The 16,757-nt window shown below is 52.3% G+C and overlaps 1 protein-coding gene and 1 pseudogene across 1 annotated transcript; both read right to left on the bottom strand.

Moving 5' to 3' along the window:
- Nucleotides 1-499: 499 nt before the first annotated feature.
- On the bottom strand, nt 500-10,030 carry LOC120693479 (annotated as a pseudogene).
- A 196-nt stretch (nt 10,031-10,226) lies between these two features.
- LOC120693477 (pentatricopeptide repeat-containing protein At2g01860-like) lies at nt 10,227-13,395 on the bottom strand. Its single transcript, XM_039976923.1, has 2 exons — nt 12,534-13,395; nt 10,227-11,972 (listed from the first exon to the last, which is right to left on the bottom strand). The coding sequence occupies exon 2, from the start codon at nt 11,911-11,913 to the stop codon at nt 10,462-10,464; it is 1,452 nt and encodes a 483-aa protein (XP_039832857.1). The 5' UTR covers nt 11,914-11,972; nt 12,534-13,395; the 3' UTR covers nt 10,227-10,461.
- Between the last annotated feature and the right edge of the window lie 3,362 nt (nt 13,396-16,757).

Genomic DNA, 16,757 nt, shown 5'->3' with positions numbered 1-16,757 from the left:
GCTCCACTATTAACTGTTTAAAGTCCAGCGAAACCTTTCAACTGGAGCAACAAAGGGTATCCGATTGCTTAGATGACTGGCACACGAATAGCGGGCCAGTGCTAACGAAAAACATCAACTTCAACAAGCAGATGGGAATACGGGATGTTAAGATGGGGTTTTTTTGGCGACCAGAAATGAGTAATTTTGAATCGACAACGGTTACTGACAGGGATTTGTGCTGCCACGTTGAAGTATGGATTTGCCATCGTTAGTAACCCCACAGACAGCAAAGAAAAGTTATCTTTCACTAATCTCAGAATAGCTCGAGGTCTGGCTTAACGGCTTTGTTGTTACTTCTGCTCTTCTTTGTGTTCCTTTCCCTTTTGCTTGTCAACTTTTCCAAAAACACCACGATTAAATTCCTTTGATCAAAAAAATGATTTCAGTCGCTTGGTATGTTGAGACATAATCAGACCAGTGTACCGCTCTTACCTTCCATAGCGACAGGGCAAGGTTCTGAAGCATCAACAAAAGTACATCTATTGATTGGCTTGAAGAAATAATATTTCAGACAAAACGTAGCACAGCAGGCCAATATGGAAAACGTATTTGTCAGAGAATACAAAAGTTAGGTTGTTAATTATACAACACAGAACATTCACTAGCCATCCGGAGCCTCCAATAGTCGGGTCCGGACCAGGTTACTCCTGAGTCCTGAGTGGTCGATCTGGACACGATGACACCCAAGGGACACTTCTCTTCGAAGGCATCGTAATGGGGCCTTGGCAACATTCTCCGTTCAGGATCTACTCCCTCCGTTCGAAATTACAAGGCGCGATTCTTTCCGTTAGGCAAAAAGATGTCAACAAGGATTCTAACTTCAGCAAGGCACTCAGCCTTTTCCCTGCAGAAAGTAATGCAAGATCTGTGCAGCCAAGATGTCGACCCATGTGTCTGTCACGCCAGCCAGGCACCAATGCATGCAGTCCTGTCCGTAGACAGCCACAGCATCCTTCTTGCCGAGCCAGATAGCTGGATGGGCGTCAGCACGGAACTCACTCATGTAAGTCAGGTTGAGCAATTGAATATCAGTGCCAGCTAGGGCTTCCTGGATTGCTGAATTCACCATTCTCGCATCTTTGTTCACTCCCCCAAACCGGGGATCAAACCAAGAATCGAGCTGCACAAAATTTTGTATGAAGGAATAAACAATTCGCAAGTTTGAAATGTGTAACCTGAATCAGAACAGTTTGACTGTCAGAATCGCACCTCATGCTCTTCAAGGAGTCTATCAGATACACAGCTGCCATTGTGATCCCACTCACCTCCATAGAAGTGCCTAGGTGATTGTGTGCGCCACAGCTTCAGTGTTTTCCTGGGAACCTCCCTTTCAATATAAGAGGCCATAGTTTTCAGAACTACTTTCAGTCCGTCATGCATGCCAAGTGGAGGCTCAATCGGCTTGCCTCCTTCGTAGAAAACCAGGGGAGTCTCTTTTGGGAATTTATATGTATTCCACCTGATAGGAAGTAATGTGTAAAGCATTACAACAGGAATAGTAATGATGAAGTTATGCCTAGAGGACATAGACCTTCATGGGTGAAATCTGGGAAATGCACAGAATGTTGACTTCCAGAGACGTTGTCAGCAAGAGAAAAATAAAATGCTCTGCGAACAAACTGACACTAAAACTGAAAGTTTCCATAGTAGCCATTTCAGAACAAACTTCAAACTGGGGTTGCCTTGAGAAAGAACAATGGAAAGAATGTAAGAATTGTATTACAATGGAAAGAATGTAAGAATTGTATTCTTTGTGGGGTTCCTGAAAATGTGGATTGTGTCTTTTGTTTCCAGTGTGCCATGGCCAGATTTATTTGGGCTAGCTTCAAGGAAGCACTAGGTGGGGCAGAGTGTCATCTAACATGCAAGACTTCTATGAACATTGGCTCGCATCGGGGGCAACGTATTAGCTTCTGAAACGTTTCTTATTCGCCCCATTAGTTTGGTCCCTCTGGACACCACAAGGAAAAAATGGCCATAGAAAAAGCTTTTCTGCACTTACCGAATGAAGTGTTGTACAAAATCCTATCTTGTTTGCAGAAGTAGGGTGTGCTGTCGAGAGCTGCTGAGCAGGGAAAAATCGAGGAAAAGAGCTACCCAAGTGGGAAGATGGCTAGAAAATACAAAAAGGGAAGGTCTGCAAGAAGACAATATGTAGTTCAGCTAGCCTGGCTAGTGTGTGGTGTGGCTGTGTTAGGCCAGTAGCAGTTCGTGTGCTTGCACAGCTTTTGTTCAGCTTGATCGCTGCTTGATCTCTTTTGTAAGCTGGAAACCCCAACAAAGTCAGTTGTAAGAGAACTTATATGCTTCCTATAAACTTTCTCTAAAATAATAGTAATGATGAGATAGTATTGTTCACTGTAGGAGAGAATAATGTGATGTATTCCTCCAAATCATAGAAGGATGGGTAATATAGTTCCTATACAATGGCCACTAGATGGGCCCCTATACATATGGGCTCACATATACACCAACACCCCCCCGCAGTCTGAGCTACCGGCGCAGCGGTGTTCAAGACTGGACATCAAGAAAGTACATGCAGGGCAAATACCCCTCCCCCCCGCAGCCACAACTAGCCACCCGCTATGTTGAGACTGGAGCGAAACTCCGAGAAGGTCGAGGAGGGTAGTCCCTTGATGAAGATGTCGGTAAACTGGGAGGTGGTCGGGACATGGAGTACCCGAACATCGCCGATGGCGACCCTGTCGCGCACGAAGTGCAAGTCGATCTCCACATGCTTCGTCCGCTGATGCTGAACGGGGTTGGTGGAGAGATACACGGCGCTGATGTTGACGCCTCCGCCACGCCGTTAGCGACAGCCCAGTACTCCGCCTCGGCACTGGAGCGGGAGACAACCGGCTGCCGCTTGGACGACCAGGAGACCAGGTTGCCGCCTAAGAAGATGGCGTAGCCGGAAGTGGAGCGACGAGTGTCCGGACAGCCAGCCCAGTCAGTGTCAGTGTAGACAATCAGCTCAGCAGAGGACGAGCGATGAAGGACCAGGCCGAGGTCCACAGTGCCACGGACGTAGCGGAGGAGACGCTTCAGCGCAGTAAGGTGTGACTCCCGGGGATCATGCATATGGAGACAGACCTGCTGAACAGCGTAGGTGAGATCCGGCCGGGTGCAGGTGAGGTACTGTAAGGCACCGGCCAGACTCCGGTAGGCAGTAGGATCAGCCACAGGATCACCCAAATCAGCAGACAGCTTCGTCTTAGTGTCGACAGGAGTGGAGCAGGGCTTGCAATCAGTCATCCCAGCCCGCTCCAGAATATCAAGTGCGTACTGCCGCTGATGAAAGAGGAGACCAGACGGGCGAGGCTCAACAGTGACGCCCAAGAAGTGGTGGAGCTGACCAAAATCCTTCATAGCAAACTCCTGCTGCAGAGAGGAGATGATGCGCTGAAGCAACTGTTGAATGGAGGCTGTGAGCACAATGTCATCGACATAGAGCAGCAGGTAGGCAGTCTCATCCCCACGGCGGTAGATGAAGAGAGACGTATCAGACTTGGCCTCGGTGAACCCCAATGTCAGCAAGACCGTGGCGAACCGAGAATACCAAGCCCGAGGAGTCTGCTTCAGACCATAGAGAGACTTGTTGAGCCGGCAGACCATGTCCGGACGACTGGAGTCCACAAATCCCGCTGGCTGAGAGCAGTAGACAGTCTCTGACAGAGTGCCATGAAGAAACGCATTCTTCACGTACAGCTGGTGCACAGGCCAAGAGCGAGAGAGCGCAACCGAGAGGACCGTGCGCACCGTAGCGGGCTTCACCATTGGACTGAAGGTCTCATCATAGTCCACACCAGGCCGCTGGGTGAAACCCCGGAGAACCCAGCGAGCCTTGTAGCGCTCCAGTGTGCCATCAGCCCGATGCTTGTGCGTCCAGATCCACTTGCCGGTGACCACATTGCAACCAGACGGACGCGGCACGAGGTCCCACGTCTGGTTGGCAAGAAGAGCCGCGTACTCCTCTTCCATCACGCGACGCCAGTGAGGATGCGCCAAGGCATCGCAGATAGAGGAGGGTACCGGAGAGACCTGCGGCTCCCCCTCGGTTGCGGAGAGAGTCGCGGCCTGAGACGCCATCCGCCGAGTCACCATGGGATGGATATGTCGAGGATCCCGATGGACGACTGGCGGGTGGTACACCGCCGGCACCGGCTCCGGTGTAGGCGTCGCAGGAGCCTCCGGAGCCGGAGGCGGCGCCGGTGTCGGCGCCGACCGACGCCGGTACACCTGCACCGGCTGAGCGTACCGCGGCGGCGCCGGTGCCGGCGCCGAACGACGCAGGTACACCTGCACAGGCTGAGCGTACCGCGCAGGTGCAGGAGGAGACACCGGAGCCGCGCACGGCACGACAGGAGGTCCTGGGGCCGCGCGTGGCGCGACAGCGGGCACCGGGGCCGCACGTGGCGTAGCAGGGATCACCGGAAGCGGTGCCCGTGTGTCGGGAAAACCTGCAGGGAAAGGGCAGACAGGTAAAGGTGGCTGAACCACCGGGTTAGTCGGAAACAGGGACTCCAACTTGGGGTCAGGAGAAGGTGTGGAGGAGGTGGAGTAGGGGAAATCCTACTCGTCAAACACGACGTGTCAGGAGATCAGGACGCGGCGAGAGGCGAGGTCAAAGCATCGGTACCCCTTATGGTTAGGGGAGTAACCAAGAAACACACAACGAGTCGAGCGGGGCGCCAGCTTGTGAGGAGCAGTGGCGGAGATGTTAGGGTAACATGCACACCCGACGACCCGAAGGTGGTCGTAGTGAGGAGGGGTACCGAAGAGAGCGTGGTGTGGAGTGAGAGCAGGAGAAGCAGTGAACGGAAGGCGGTTAAGCAAGTAGGTGGCGGTGAGGAGACTCTCGACCCAGAAGCGCGGGGGCAGAGAGGCCTGGATCAGAAGGGTGCGCATGACGTCGTTCGTCGTGCGAATCATCCGCTCAGCCTTGCCGTTCTGGGGAGAGGTATACGGACAAGACATACGTAGCTGAATACCCCGAGAGAGGAAGAAGGAACGGAAGGTGGAGTTATCGAACTCACGCCCGTTGTCACACTGGACGGCCTTAATGGTGAGACCGAACTGAGTGGATACCAAGGCAAAGAAGTGGAGGAGGGTGGGGAAGGTCTCAGACTTGGCGCGCAAGGGAAAAGTCCAAGAGTAGTGTGAGAAATCATAGGCCACCACCAGATGGTATTTGTAGCCAGAAAGGCTGAGAACAGGAGAGGTCCACAGGTCACAGTGAACAAGATTAAAGACATTTGTCGCATGCGAAGAAGAAGAGGAAAAAGGAAGCCGAACATGGCGACCAAGCTGGCACGCATGGCAGAGGTGCTCAGCAGGAGCCCTAGTACAAGGAACATTGGTACTATGACCGAGCTGAGCCAGAACGTCGCGGCCAGGGTGACCAACACGGCGGTGTCAGGTGGTGGAAGACGGCGTCGCGGCAAAAGCGGCAGACGAAGGAGGCGAGAGCGGTGCAGCGGAAGACGGAAGGTGAAGGGTGTAAAAGGGCCCCGTGCTGTCACACAGGAGGAGTGGACGCCGGGAGGCCGAATCCTTTACAGTGAGGCCAGAAGAGTCAAATTCGATGGAACAAGAGTTGTCAGTTGTAAACTGACGAATAGAAAGAAGGTTATGAACCATCTGAGGAGCAACAAGGACATTGGGAAGATGAAAAGAACAAGGAGCAGAACCCACGACGGTGACAAGAAGGCAAGATCCATCACCAACCATAATGGAAGAAGGACAAGAGGGGTGTGGGGGTTGGACAGAAGAGAGGATACCGGCATCGGGGGTGGTGTGGAAGGAGGCACCCGAGTCGGCGATCCACTCGGTGCTGACCGGCGGCGTCCGCCCCATGGCGCTGAGGGACTGCGCCAGTGCGGCCTGATTCCATCCCCAGACCAGGTCGGCTGCTGGCTGGGCTGAGCGGGCGGGGTCCAGAACTGCGCGAACAGGGGAGCAGCACCGGTGAACATGGCCGCCGGCTAGGGCTGAGGAGGACCCTAAAACGGCCACAGCGGGATGCGCCCTGACCATGGGGCGATGAAGGATGGCCAGGGCGAACCTCCAGGGGCAGGAGCAGGTGTGCGAGCCGGAGTCGGGTCCAGAGTGCCCCGACGGCCTCCACCAACACAACCCGGAGCCGGAGTAGTGCAGTCAGCACCACTACCGCGACGCCCCCCCCCCCCCCCCCCCCCCGCCGACGCCCGCGGCCTCCCCCACCCCCGGTCTGGCCGGTGAGAGGAGCACCAAGGAGGGGGTCGGACGGGTTGATCCGGGGTCCTGAGCCAGAGGGCGGAGACTGGTAGGAGGGCAGAGCCCTGTGCTCGGTGAAAGGGACGACGGGCTGAAGACGCCCCCAAGCGAAGGCAGTCGCACGGATGCGCTCCTGAGCCGCCGAAGCCTCGGACTTGGCGGCGAGGATGGCCGCGACGAGAGCAGCTTCGGCCGTAGCAGCATCGGCGGCGATCTGTTGCCCGCGGAAGGCAGCGGCGGCGAACGGCGCGTCCGCGGGGGGCATGCCGAAGGCAGGCCATGGAGGAGGAGCAGCGGCGGCATCGGCGCGCGTGGCACCCTTGGGGGCTGCGGCGGCGTTCGCAGCCCCCGCGGCGACGGCGTCCGCGAGGACGGCCGAAGTGGGCTCGGCCAGGGCGTCGACGGCGGTGCCCACAGTGCGCGTGGCGCCCGCGGCGTCCGCGGCCTGGCCAGGCGGCGCGCCGGGCGGTGGGGTCGTGGCCCCTGCGGCCCACGCGGTGGCACCCGCGATGCCCGCGGCGGCCCACGCGACGGCAGCGCCCACGACGGCGGCTGCGGCGCCCGCGACCCCCGTGCCCCCCACGGGGTCAGGCAGGGCCGGCAGCGGCGGGGGCTGGGCGCGGAGGAGGAGGAGCGCCGGGAGGGGGTCCGCCCGCGGCGTCGGCCAGCGCGACGGCGGCGTGGGGCTGGGCGTCAGGAGGGCCGTGCACGGATGCAGCAAACGCGGCGGCGGCCGGCGCGGGCGGCAGCTGCAGCCCTTCCTGCAGGGGAGAGTGCAGGGGGTCCTGCTGCAGGGGCGACTGCAAGGGCCCCGCGGCTACAGCACCCGCGGGCTGCAAGGGGTGCGGCTGCAGCACCTGCAAGGGACCCGTGGCGGCGGCGCCCGCGGGCTGCAGGGTGCACAGCTACAGAGCCTGCAGGGGACCCGCGGCGGCAGCGCTCGTGGGCTGCAGGGGGCACGGCGACGGCGCCCGCGGCAGCGGCGCCCATGGCCAGGGCGGCGGCCGGGCCGCGCCAGGCCGGTGGAGCGCCAGGGGCGGATCCAGCGCCAGCAGCAGAGGAGAGGAGAGGGAAGGAGGAGAGGGCCGGTGGCCGGCCGGCCATGGCGGCAGCGGCAGCGACAGCGGCTGGAGAGGGAAGAGGAAGCCTAAGCAAATGATACCATGTATGAGAGAATAATGTGATGTATTCCTCCAAACCATAGAAGGGTGGGTAATATAGTTCCTAAACAAGGGCCACTAGATGGGCCTCTATACAAATGGGCTCACATATACACTAACATTCACGACCAAATTTATTCTTCAAGAAAACTGACAATAGCAAGTGGAAAATAACTGAAGGCTGTTCTTGTTAAAGAAAGAGCCTTTTATGACTAACATGACATCATGTGAAGCTGTGGGCCAGTACCGCACTACTGTAAGTAACATTTGAACAATCCCATTACTCCGGCTAATAAGAAATGGTATTTTCACTTTAATAGTACGCAAAAAAGAAAACTTTCAAGTTTGGGAATGACAAACTCACCAGTGTCCGGTGTTGAAAATTAGCACATCATAGAACTATGTAACATTCACCCAATCATCAGCGGGGATGTCAACATCCACTCTGTAAGTTCCATTTATTCCATCCTTCTGAAGTGAGTTGGACTTCTCCACAGGCTGCCACCTTTGTATCATTAGTTAACACCAAGTGAGATTAGTTAACACCAAGTGAGATTAGTTAACACCAAGTGAGCTTCATGATTTATTATATTTAATTTACAAAATTATAATCCTATTTTTCTCAGAAAGAAAAAAAACGCAGGCGCAAAAAATAGAAATATCCGGGTCACAGAGGTTTAACAAATACAAACATGACATCCTAATTTAGTCATCCAACCATGAGATGGATAAAAATTCTTTATGCAACAAAGTTCACTTCATGTCAATTTGCATATGTTGCAATATCAAATGTACAGCACAGAAATAGAATAGTTAATCACAATTACTACAGAGATGACATCACTGTAGACACTAACTATTCGGCATAGAACAATAGTTGCAACATATCATCCTAGTTTCTTCAAAGGAAGAAAACCACCATAGGAGCTCAGTCCCTTACACATCATATCATATAGAAATATATATGGAAACCAAGAAAAAAAAGTTCCTCCAGACTAACGACAAATGCAACTTATCTGCATTTCTATTTATCATGATCAGAACTCTCTCTGGAATACTACCAACTCCTATCATCACAACCTCGAGTAATGGCACTACACTGCAGTCTTGACCTTTTACTTGTTCAATGATTCTTCAAGATTTCTCAGATCTCTCCTCAGTTGCATGTTTGTATCCTAAAAAGCCAAGCTAACAGAAATGTCTCATCTCAAATATAAACTACCACATCAATGTAGATAAATAATACCAGTATTGCAAAAGTAGATAAATAACCTCAAATTCTCAATGTGTCCTCTTATTCACAAATTCGTGATCGCATTCTCTGTATCCTAGGCAATGCATTAATGTAAGTATGTATGCTACCACCTCTTATCTACATGGCGATCTCATTAAAAAGATTGATCGTTTGCCTATGTTGAAAACTATCAACCGCTATCAGCAGCAGAGAGCAGGACTCTGACGTGTACTTGGAGAGCAGGACTGCACGGTGGTAGGCGACGACGACGTCCTCCCTGGGAAAGTACCCTCCGCGCCAAGCGCCTCGCCGCTTCCACTTGCGCGCGCCGTCGTCCGCCGAGCGGAGCGCGCAGAGCAGCGCGACAACGAGGTTCTCAGACAGCGAGTCCCCCACGAGGCAGACACGTCGGCCCCTGGCCGCGGCCAGGAACCCCGCGGCGTCGATCCTCGGGACGACGGCGCCGCCGCAGCGGGTGGGTGTCCAGGAGAGCGCCGCGAGCTGGGGGCGGCCGTTGCGGAGGCAGTTCCAAGCGTTGCAGTGGAAGGGGCAAGATGGGGAGTAGAGCGGTGGTGGCGCGGGGAACGGGGTCGGCACCCACCGGCCGTCAGCCGCGTCGGAGAGCGCGGCGCCGCAGGGGAGCGGCTGCGGCGTGGGCGGGCGTGGGCGGGCGTGGGCGTGGGGAAGACGTGAAGAGGAAGAGGAGGAGGATGGTGAGGGTTATGGGTAGGAGGAGGACCAGAGGGAGGCGGAGGCGCGGCATTGTGCCCGCCTCCGGCGACAACGCGCAGACGTCGCCCTCTTCCTCTTGGATCTAACAGTTTTCTTGCCGTTGCCCCTGTTTCTCGGCTGCGTTGCAAATGATGGTGCGATGGGCGTAAAGCACTGATGCTGAGTTCATAGATCACCAATTCACCATGTACGCCGAAAAAGACTCAGGACACAGACTCCGACGAATTCAAGGATGGACACAAATGCAGCTTTGAGCAATCCACTGGCATCAAACTACACGAATTCAGCAATGGCCAATCTTGAAGCTGCAGCTTCAGAAGTACAGTACTTGTATCGATTAAAAACTTACAAGAGAGTGAGAGACCGATAGTTGTTCATTGTAATTAAGGTCAGAAGAATAACTTGCAAGCATGAATTAGCAGTTTCAGGATTTCAGCTTAAGCTCATTGTAGCTATCCACTCATCGTTGTCATGACATCGTAGATTACTACTGCAAGATAAGGAGACAGAATAGTACACTTCTTTCCTTCTTATTGTGACAAACAGGCTAAAGAAGTAGGGTTGGACATTTCCTTCATTATTGTAGACCATCATGTGTGCCCAAAAGATAAAACAATCTTACCTGTTGAAGTTAGGATTCACGAGACTTATCTGGATTATGCGATGAGCACAAACATACCACTAAGTAATCTTGAAGTAGTTTAGTGACAGTAGTAATATCTGTTCATGTGTCACTAGGAAGTCTGCTGCAAAAGCGGCTTGCAAGTACGTGCATCCACAGATTCAGATTTAACCCACTGCACTGCAGTCCAATCACCAATTGTATTTTGTCAATAACATTGACCAGTGAAAACTACACGAGGGACTTAACACCACAGAAACGTAATTGCTTGACCCCTTTCTTGTACTACAAAGATTATACTCCAGATGATAATTCATCTGAAAACAAGGTTTACACAAAAGAGCAATTACACAGAAGTGTGTGTATTTTTGTTCCTGTTCTACTCTGTCTGTGAGATGACAACAACACTCGGAGAGTCAACAAGAATGGACATCTCCAGTTTCAGACAAGCGTGCGAGCAGCCTCCTGTCCAGTTTCAAACCGACCGACTCGGCCTCCCTGATCAGCTGCCAGCACTTGGCCAACCTCCCCTCAGCCACATAACCTTCTATCAGATCATTGTACATGTCGCCCATTGGGACAAACCCAGCCTCCTTCATCCTTGATAAATACCGGAGGCCTCTCTCTGGGTCATGCAACGCCACACACAACTTGATAATGACCCGGTAGGCTGGCAGGTCAAGCAGACAACCAATCTGCTCCATTTCCCACACCAGGGACAGAGCCTCGCGGTGCATACCGTCACGGTAGCGGCTGTGGATCACTGTTGTGTACATAACCAAGGTGGGGCTCCCACCAGATCCCCTGAACCAACTGAACAGGCTCTCCACGGCTGCGTACCGTCGAAGCTTTATGCAGACTTTCATGACAGCCGTACAGTCCTGCGGGCGAAGCTCCAAGTCCGACCTATCACCAAGATCATCAACCAATGCTGAGGCAAGCCCATAACCTTCAGGTGTCCGGATGGCTTCCAGCATCAGCTTCACATAGATGCTGGGGTGCAGTGTCCTGTTATTGATCCTTGCAAGTTCCAGGAGTTTGCGCGCAAGGTCTACTTTCCCTGCCCTGATGAACCCGCTAACCATGGCTTCAAGAACAGCACGGCTCGCCGTGGGGGCGCATTGCTCCAATGCAGACTCCACTTTAAGCTGGTCAAAACGAGCCAAAACTTCAATGGTGGAAGCAAGAACCCGGTCGTCGGGGAACAATGGCACAACTTTCTGCCTCTGAGCCCAGCACAATGTTTGCAGTGCGCGCTCGGGGAATCCCATGTGCCCCAGCTCACGGATGGTCAGTGACAAGGAACCTTTTCGGAGAAACCTCGCCCACCGGTTGAGCACCATGGAGACACCATGCTCTGGAGGAAGCCCAGCGATCTCCCGAGCAATCCCAAGTAGGAATTCCGGGTTTTTGCACACCTGATAGCTGAAGGAAGCGCGAGATGACAGCGCAGCTCTTGCAGCAAGCCGGACATGCTGCTTGGGCGCCGGACCGATAGGCAGCCTCGTCTTGTGCGGTAGTGGCAATGGGAGCGCCCGCTGCCTCATGGGGTTTGGCGGCTTCAGGGGCTTCTGACGCATTGGCCGGTCGAAGAGTGCAGAAATGGCATCAATTTCTTCTTTGCTCCATCCTAAACACTCCCCTTCTTCATCCCTGTCAGCAGCATTCTCAGCATATGTATCGTCAGTGTACTCAGATGCTTCCAACTCCTTGGCAGAACATCTATCTGAGAACTCTGATGAGCAGGAAATACGAGATGTTGAGGGGAAATGGCTATGACTGTAGAGTCTACGGGCTCTGAGCTCCAACAATGAAGGTGCGGGCACCGGCCGGTTCACCAGCGCAGAGGCGGCCTTCACTTGGGGCATCGAGTCAGATGAATACCCAGTTATCTTGAGGGAAAAAACTGTGCCTTGGATACCGTATCCTGCGTGTCAAAGAAGAATAACCTAATCAAGAATTGGTTGGTGATCCTATCTATGATTAAAATCCACCTATGGTGAACCTACTACTACTATGTATAATGCAATAAAAAAGTGCACACGATTTTTTTCCATTGTGGACTATGCCTGAATTTTTTTCTGAATAAATAAATAACAATACATAATAAAATTCAGGACAATGAGAAATAGAATTCAACATAGTAGTGGGGAATCTGGGATTTGAGGTTAGGGTGGTCCATCAAGACAAATTTTTGAATATCATAAATAATTAATAAAGCATCTTACAAACATCTTCAAATCCACAATTAAGTACAAAATTTGCATGAAATGAAGCTTACACACTCATGTTTTGACAATGCTACAATACAATGATGCAAAAAGTTACAAATTGCAATATGAAATCCTACCATTGTTAGAACTAGAAACCTACAATATGCAGTACAACATCCCTTACTCCTACCAGGGCTAATTGGCTCCCAATCCAGAATAAGAAGCTTCTAATTGCAAATTCGTAGTCATGTAGTGCGAGGCTGCAAGCTAATTACCTTGCTGGTTTGTTCTAGCTTGTCGTTTGGTGTCTTGATTCTTGCAATTTGCAAATGGCAGCGGGAATGGTGCCTTCCGGTTCTTCTAGGTGGCCTTCACGCTACGAAGGGTCAACTGCGCCGCAGCTCACAGGCCCGCAGCGCCGGCCAAGCCACCGAGAGCGCGAGCGTGCCGCGCCGCCGCACCGCTGGCCGAGCCCACGCCGCAGCGTCAGAACCAATCCGCCGCCGTCGAAGCTCGCGGCAGCGCCTCCGGTTTCCCTCCCTAGCTAGCTCGCCGTTTTTGCCTCTTTGATTTCATCCTTCCCAATCGGACACCGGACGGCTGCCAGCGGCGCTCGTGCTGCTGCGTGCAGAGTGTCCACGCTCGTCCTGTCCGGCGGCTCGTCGCGGACAGTGGCGCTCCGCGCAGCGCGGCGACCGACGCCGGCACGCCCTCGCCCTCCCCGCACGACGGGTTCAAGTCCGCGCAAGCCTCGGCGGAGCTGCTCAAGCACCCGATGGAACTGCGCTAACGTCTAAGGTAGAGGATTAGGTTGGGACCTTCCTTCCTTAGGCTATCTCCAACGGTGGAGGAGACCCAAAAGCCAAATTGAGTCCTAGTGGGGCTGAAAGGGCACCACCCAAAAACGTTGGTCTCCGACGGGAGATCCAAAATGCGTCCAGGCGGGGAGCTCAAGGCAGCGGTGCGCGGTGGCGGGACGGAGCTGCGGGGGAGCAGGGGAGGGGAGGGGCCGATGCGGCGGCGGCGGGGCAGAGCTGCGAAGGAGCAGGGGGGCGCGCGGCAGGCAGAAGAAGGGGCGATGCGGCGGCAGAGCGCCGACGAGGGTGGATCTCGGGCGGGGGCGGGGGCGGGGGCGCGCGGCAGCGGGGCGGGGCGGCGGATTATAACACTCGGATACTCCGGCAATTGGCGCGGATACTTCGGGCGTGGAGTTTCTCCTTCTATAATTTGGTTTTCTGGACCCCATAATTATTTAAATAAAAAATATTACTATCTCTCCCTCACTCTCACTCCCTCCCGTTAGCTCTCTCTCTCCCTCACTTCCCTCACTTCCCTCACCCTCTCCCTCGTGAGCCCTCTCTCTCCATGATGTCCTAGACGTGATTTCAAAGCCAAGGAAGCTTCAAATCGGGTGGGGAACCTTCCTCCCCACGAGCTCCTCCCAAGGGTGACTTGGATTTCAAGTTCTTCGCGCACGAAAAGCTCATCCTAGGTATTCAAACTTGTGTCGCCCCGATCTACGTTTCTAGGAGGTTCTAAGTGATTTCTTTTGGTCAATCAACTCTATATGCATCCCTCAACTAGGATCTAAAAGGGTTTTGATTTTGGTGGGTTGGTTTTTGTCAAAATCAAGATTCCAGTTTTTGGGGCGAAAATGCTGTCGGGTCCGGAGACTCCGGGTATAAGCCCGGATACTCCGGGTTTTGAACACTCCGGGCGAAACTCCGGGTATAAGCCCGGATACTCCGGGTTTGGGACTCTCCGGGGGAAACTCCGGGTATAGGCCCGGAAACTCCGAACTTCGGAGTCTAGATACTCCGGATATGAATCCGGATATTCCAGGTTTTATTAGAACTGTTAGGTGTAGAATTAGGTAAATTTATAATGTTTCTATTTAGGCATTTCAAAGATTGTTGTTGCATATCGTAATTGCATACATTCTCATGTCATATGCATACGTGTAGCAGCCGCGGCGGAGGAGGTCGTATACGAGGTGGTTGCGGAGCCACAGGAGCCGCGGGGCAGCCCCGCAGGAGGAGATTCGCGGGGAGTCGGCCCAAGGCCCAACTCACCCTAGTGCTGAGCAGCAGACGCAAGGCAAGCCCCGGAGCACAACCTATTAATTTAAATTATGACATCTATATATATATATATATTACTCGTGCATTACGTATAGATATTGGTTGAAACCCTAGTTGCATGATCTATAGGTTTCCTTGAGTTTATACTAGTATGATAGGACGATAGTAATGCTATGTTTAAGAGTTCGCGGTAGAAGTCGAGTGACTTCTTGTCACTCGCGAGAGATAGAATATATAGAAGCCGAGTAATTTCCAGTTACTCACGAGACATAGGTTATGTCTACTTATGTTACAGTACTTGAGTATTGAAATGGATATGGAGATGTGAGACCGGGCGGGGATGATGAATAGGTATGGCCACAGGACAGGGTTCCTGGGTGCCTTAGCCCCGTCTGAGACGATTAAGGACCGGTCGTTGTCGACAGTGCTGATCGGAGATTGAATTGTACTAACCGCATGCCAGGAGTAGGAGGTAGTCGAAACTAGTAAGCCGAGTACTGCTTTGCTTCGAAAGTACAAAACTTCTACCCACCCCTTAGGGCGAGTCGAGTGGCCGTGGGGAATCGGGATGCATATGTTTACTTTTGGTGGTCTCTCGTAGGGCTCGGCTGACTATATGCAGGTGGGGCGTGTGGCGGAACCACCCAAAACTACTGGGCCCGGGTGCACTGATCTTTGTTGCTAAGCAACTCTGACCCAAATTGACACTCACCGGTAGTTCCTCGAGTGAAGCCTCGATAAAAGCCACGCTCTTCCAGGATCAGCAGACAACACTCACACGAAGGTGAGCCCAGAGATACAACTCAGAACATTTCATACATCTCAGAGTTTGCAGCGGAAAGGAAAATTATTACAACCATGTTCAGAGTAGCGAAGTACTACAGAGTTCCATCTACTCAAATTATTCAAGTGTCATAGTTCAGCGGAAGCAATAAAACATCTAACGGAAGGAATTGACGTATCGATAAAGCCCGTACGAAAGCGTCACTCAGTAGGAGGGAGGTCAGCACCAGCTGAAGGGCCATCCCACTCAACCGACCAACCCGGAGGCAAAGTACACAGCCAAGTAAGGCTTGCAAACAGATCTTCAAAGTTAGTACCTAAAAAACAGTGCCACAAACAAGGCTGAGTATACTAATACTCAGCAAGACTGACCCGTCACCGGATATAACATAGTCCGATAACTAGACATGCAAGGCCTTTTGGTTGGTGGGGTTTATTTTGCCAAAAATGCCACTAAGAGTTGATCCTTATTTTCAGATTTTATTTAGCCATCTTCCAGTTGGATTAACCATTCTAAGTTTGCATCTAACTCTACACAAACATGGTAGAGCGACCATTTAATCAACCAGCAGTATTATCATCATCATGTTCCACTTGTTACTCTGTGTGACCGAAAACATTAAGCAATCTCATGCCGTGAGAGGCGGACGATTCTGAATCGGATTTCAACCTGGCCAGGGGAACCTAGACCACACGTATGGGAATCAAGTCACCCACACAACATTTCCCCTTTCTTTCCATTCTGTGGATCCGGGGCACCCTCCCCGACTACAGAGCCCGACGTCTCTGCACCCGTACGTCCGGACAAAAATAAACCTACTTCTACCAAGAGGGTGCAAGGTCGTTCCACTCGCCGGTCCAATCAGGTACTTCAGCTTACCGATTACCATATTTCTCGGCATGTGGCTAGTACTTTCAAACGCTTAACGAAATGAGCCACACACCACGACCTTAACCATTTTTGACTACACCAGCGGGGTATCATAACTACACAACCCCGCCCGTTGTCCTGATATTTCAGCAGGAATTAAAGTCAGTCAACTCCTATAATCTCGCGAAAGGCAGGAAACCTCTCGACTTTTACCGTACCTAGTTAGCGGGGCAACTAGTCGAGAAAAAGATCCGGATAACAAGCATAGGTACCTAGGGATCATGCATCTAAAGTTTTCGATCAACTCCTAGAAAACGTAAATGCGCAATAAAATTATTACAACATATACACATAGTAAGATGAATATAAGGCGTAAAATAATGGGATTATGCACCGGGGCTTGCCTTCTTGGGTACTGTTCAAAAGTAGCCTTGGGCTCTTCCGAACATTGGTTCGGGTCTTGATTCAAGTCAATACAAATAAGAGAGACACTCTCCGGAGTGGTAGTATTCGCGGGCACCAACTCGTAATCACCGTCGAGTAGATTTACCGTTTCTATATGCATGCAGAAATGATATTGTTACAACATGATATAAACATATTTCTTTCCTTCACTATAAAGTTGTAGACCAGTATAGCATGTGTTTATTGTAGTGGTCTTAGTTAACTTTATTTTCTGGGCAATCGTTTATAGAGTAGTTCTTAATTTCACTTTACTTCATAAAAGAGGTGTGTGGTTTGGTTTTCATTTTTATCATTAAAAC

This window comes from Panicum virgatum, chromosome 9N (genome assembly GCF_016808335.1).
Source record: "Panicum virgatum strain AP13 chromosome 9N, P.virgatum_v5, whole genome shotgun sequence".
Taxonomy (NCBI): Eukaryota; Viridiplantae; Streptophyta; class Magnoliopsida; order Poales; family Poaceae; genus Panicum; species Panicum virgatum.
This window is presented reverse-complemented; position numbering and strand designations above follow the sequence as displayed.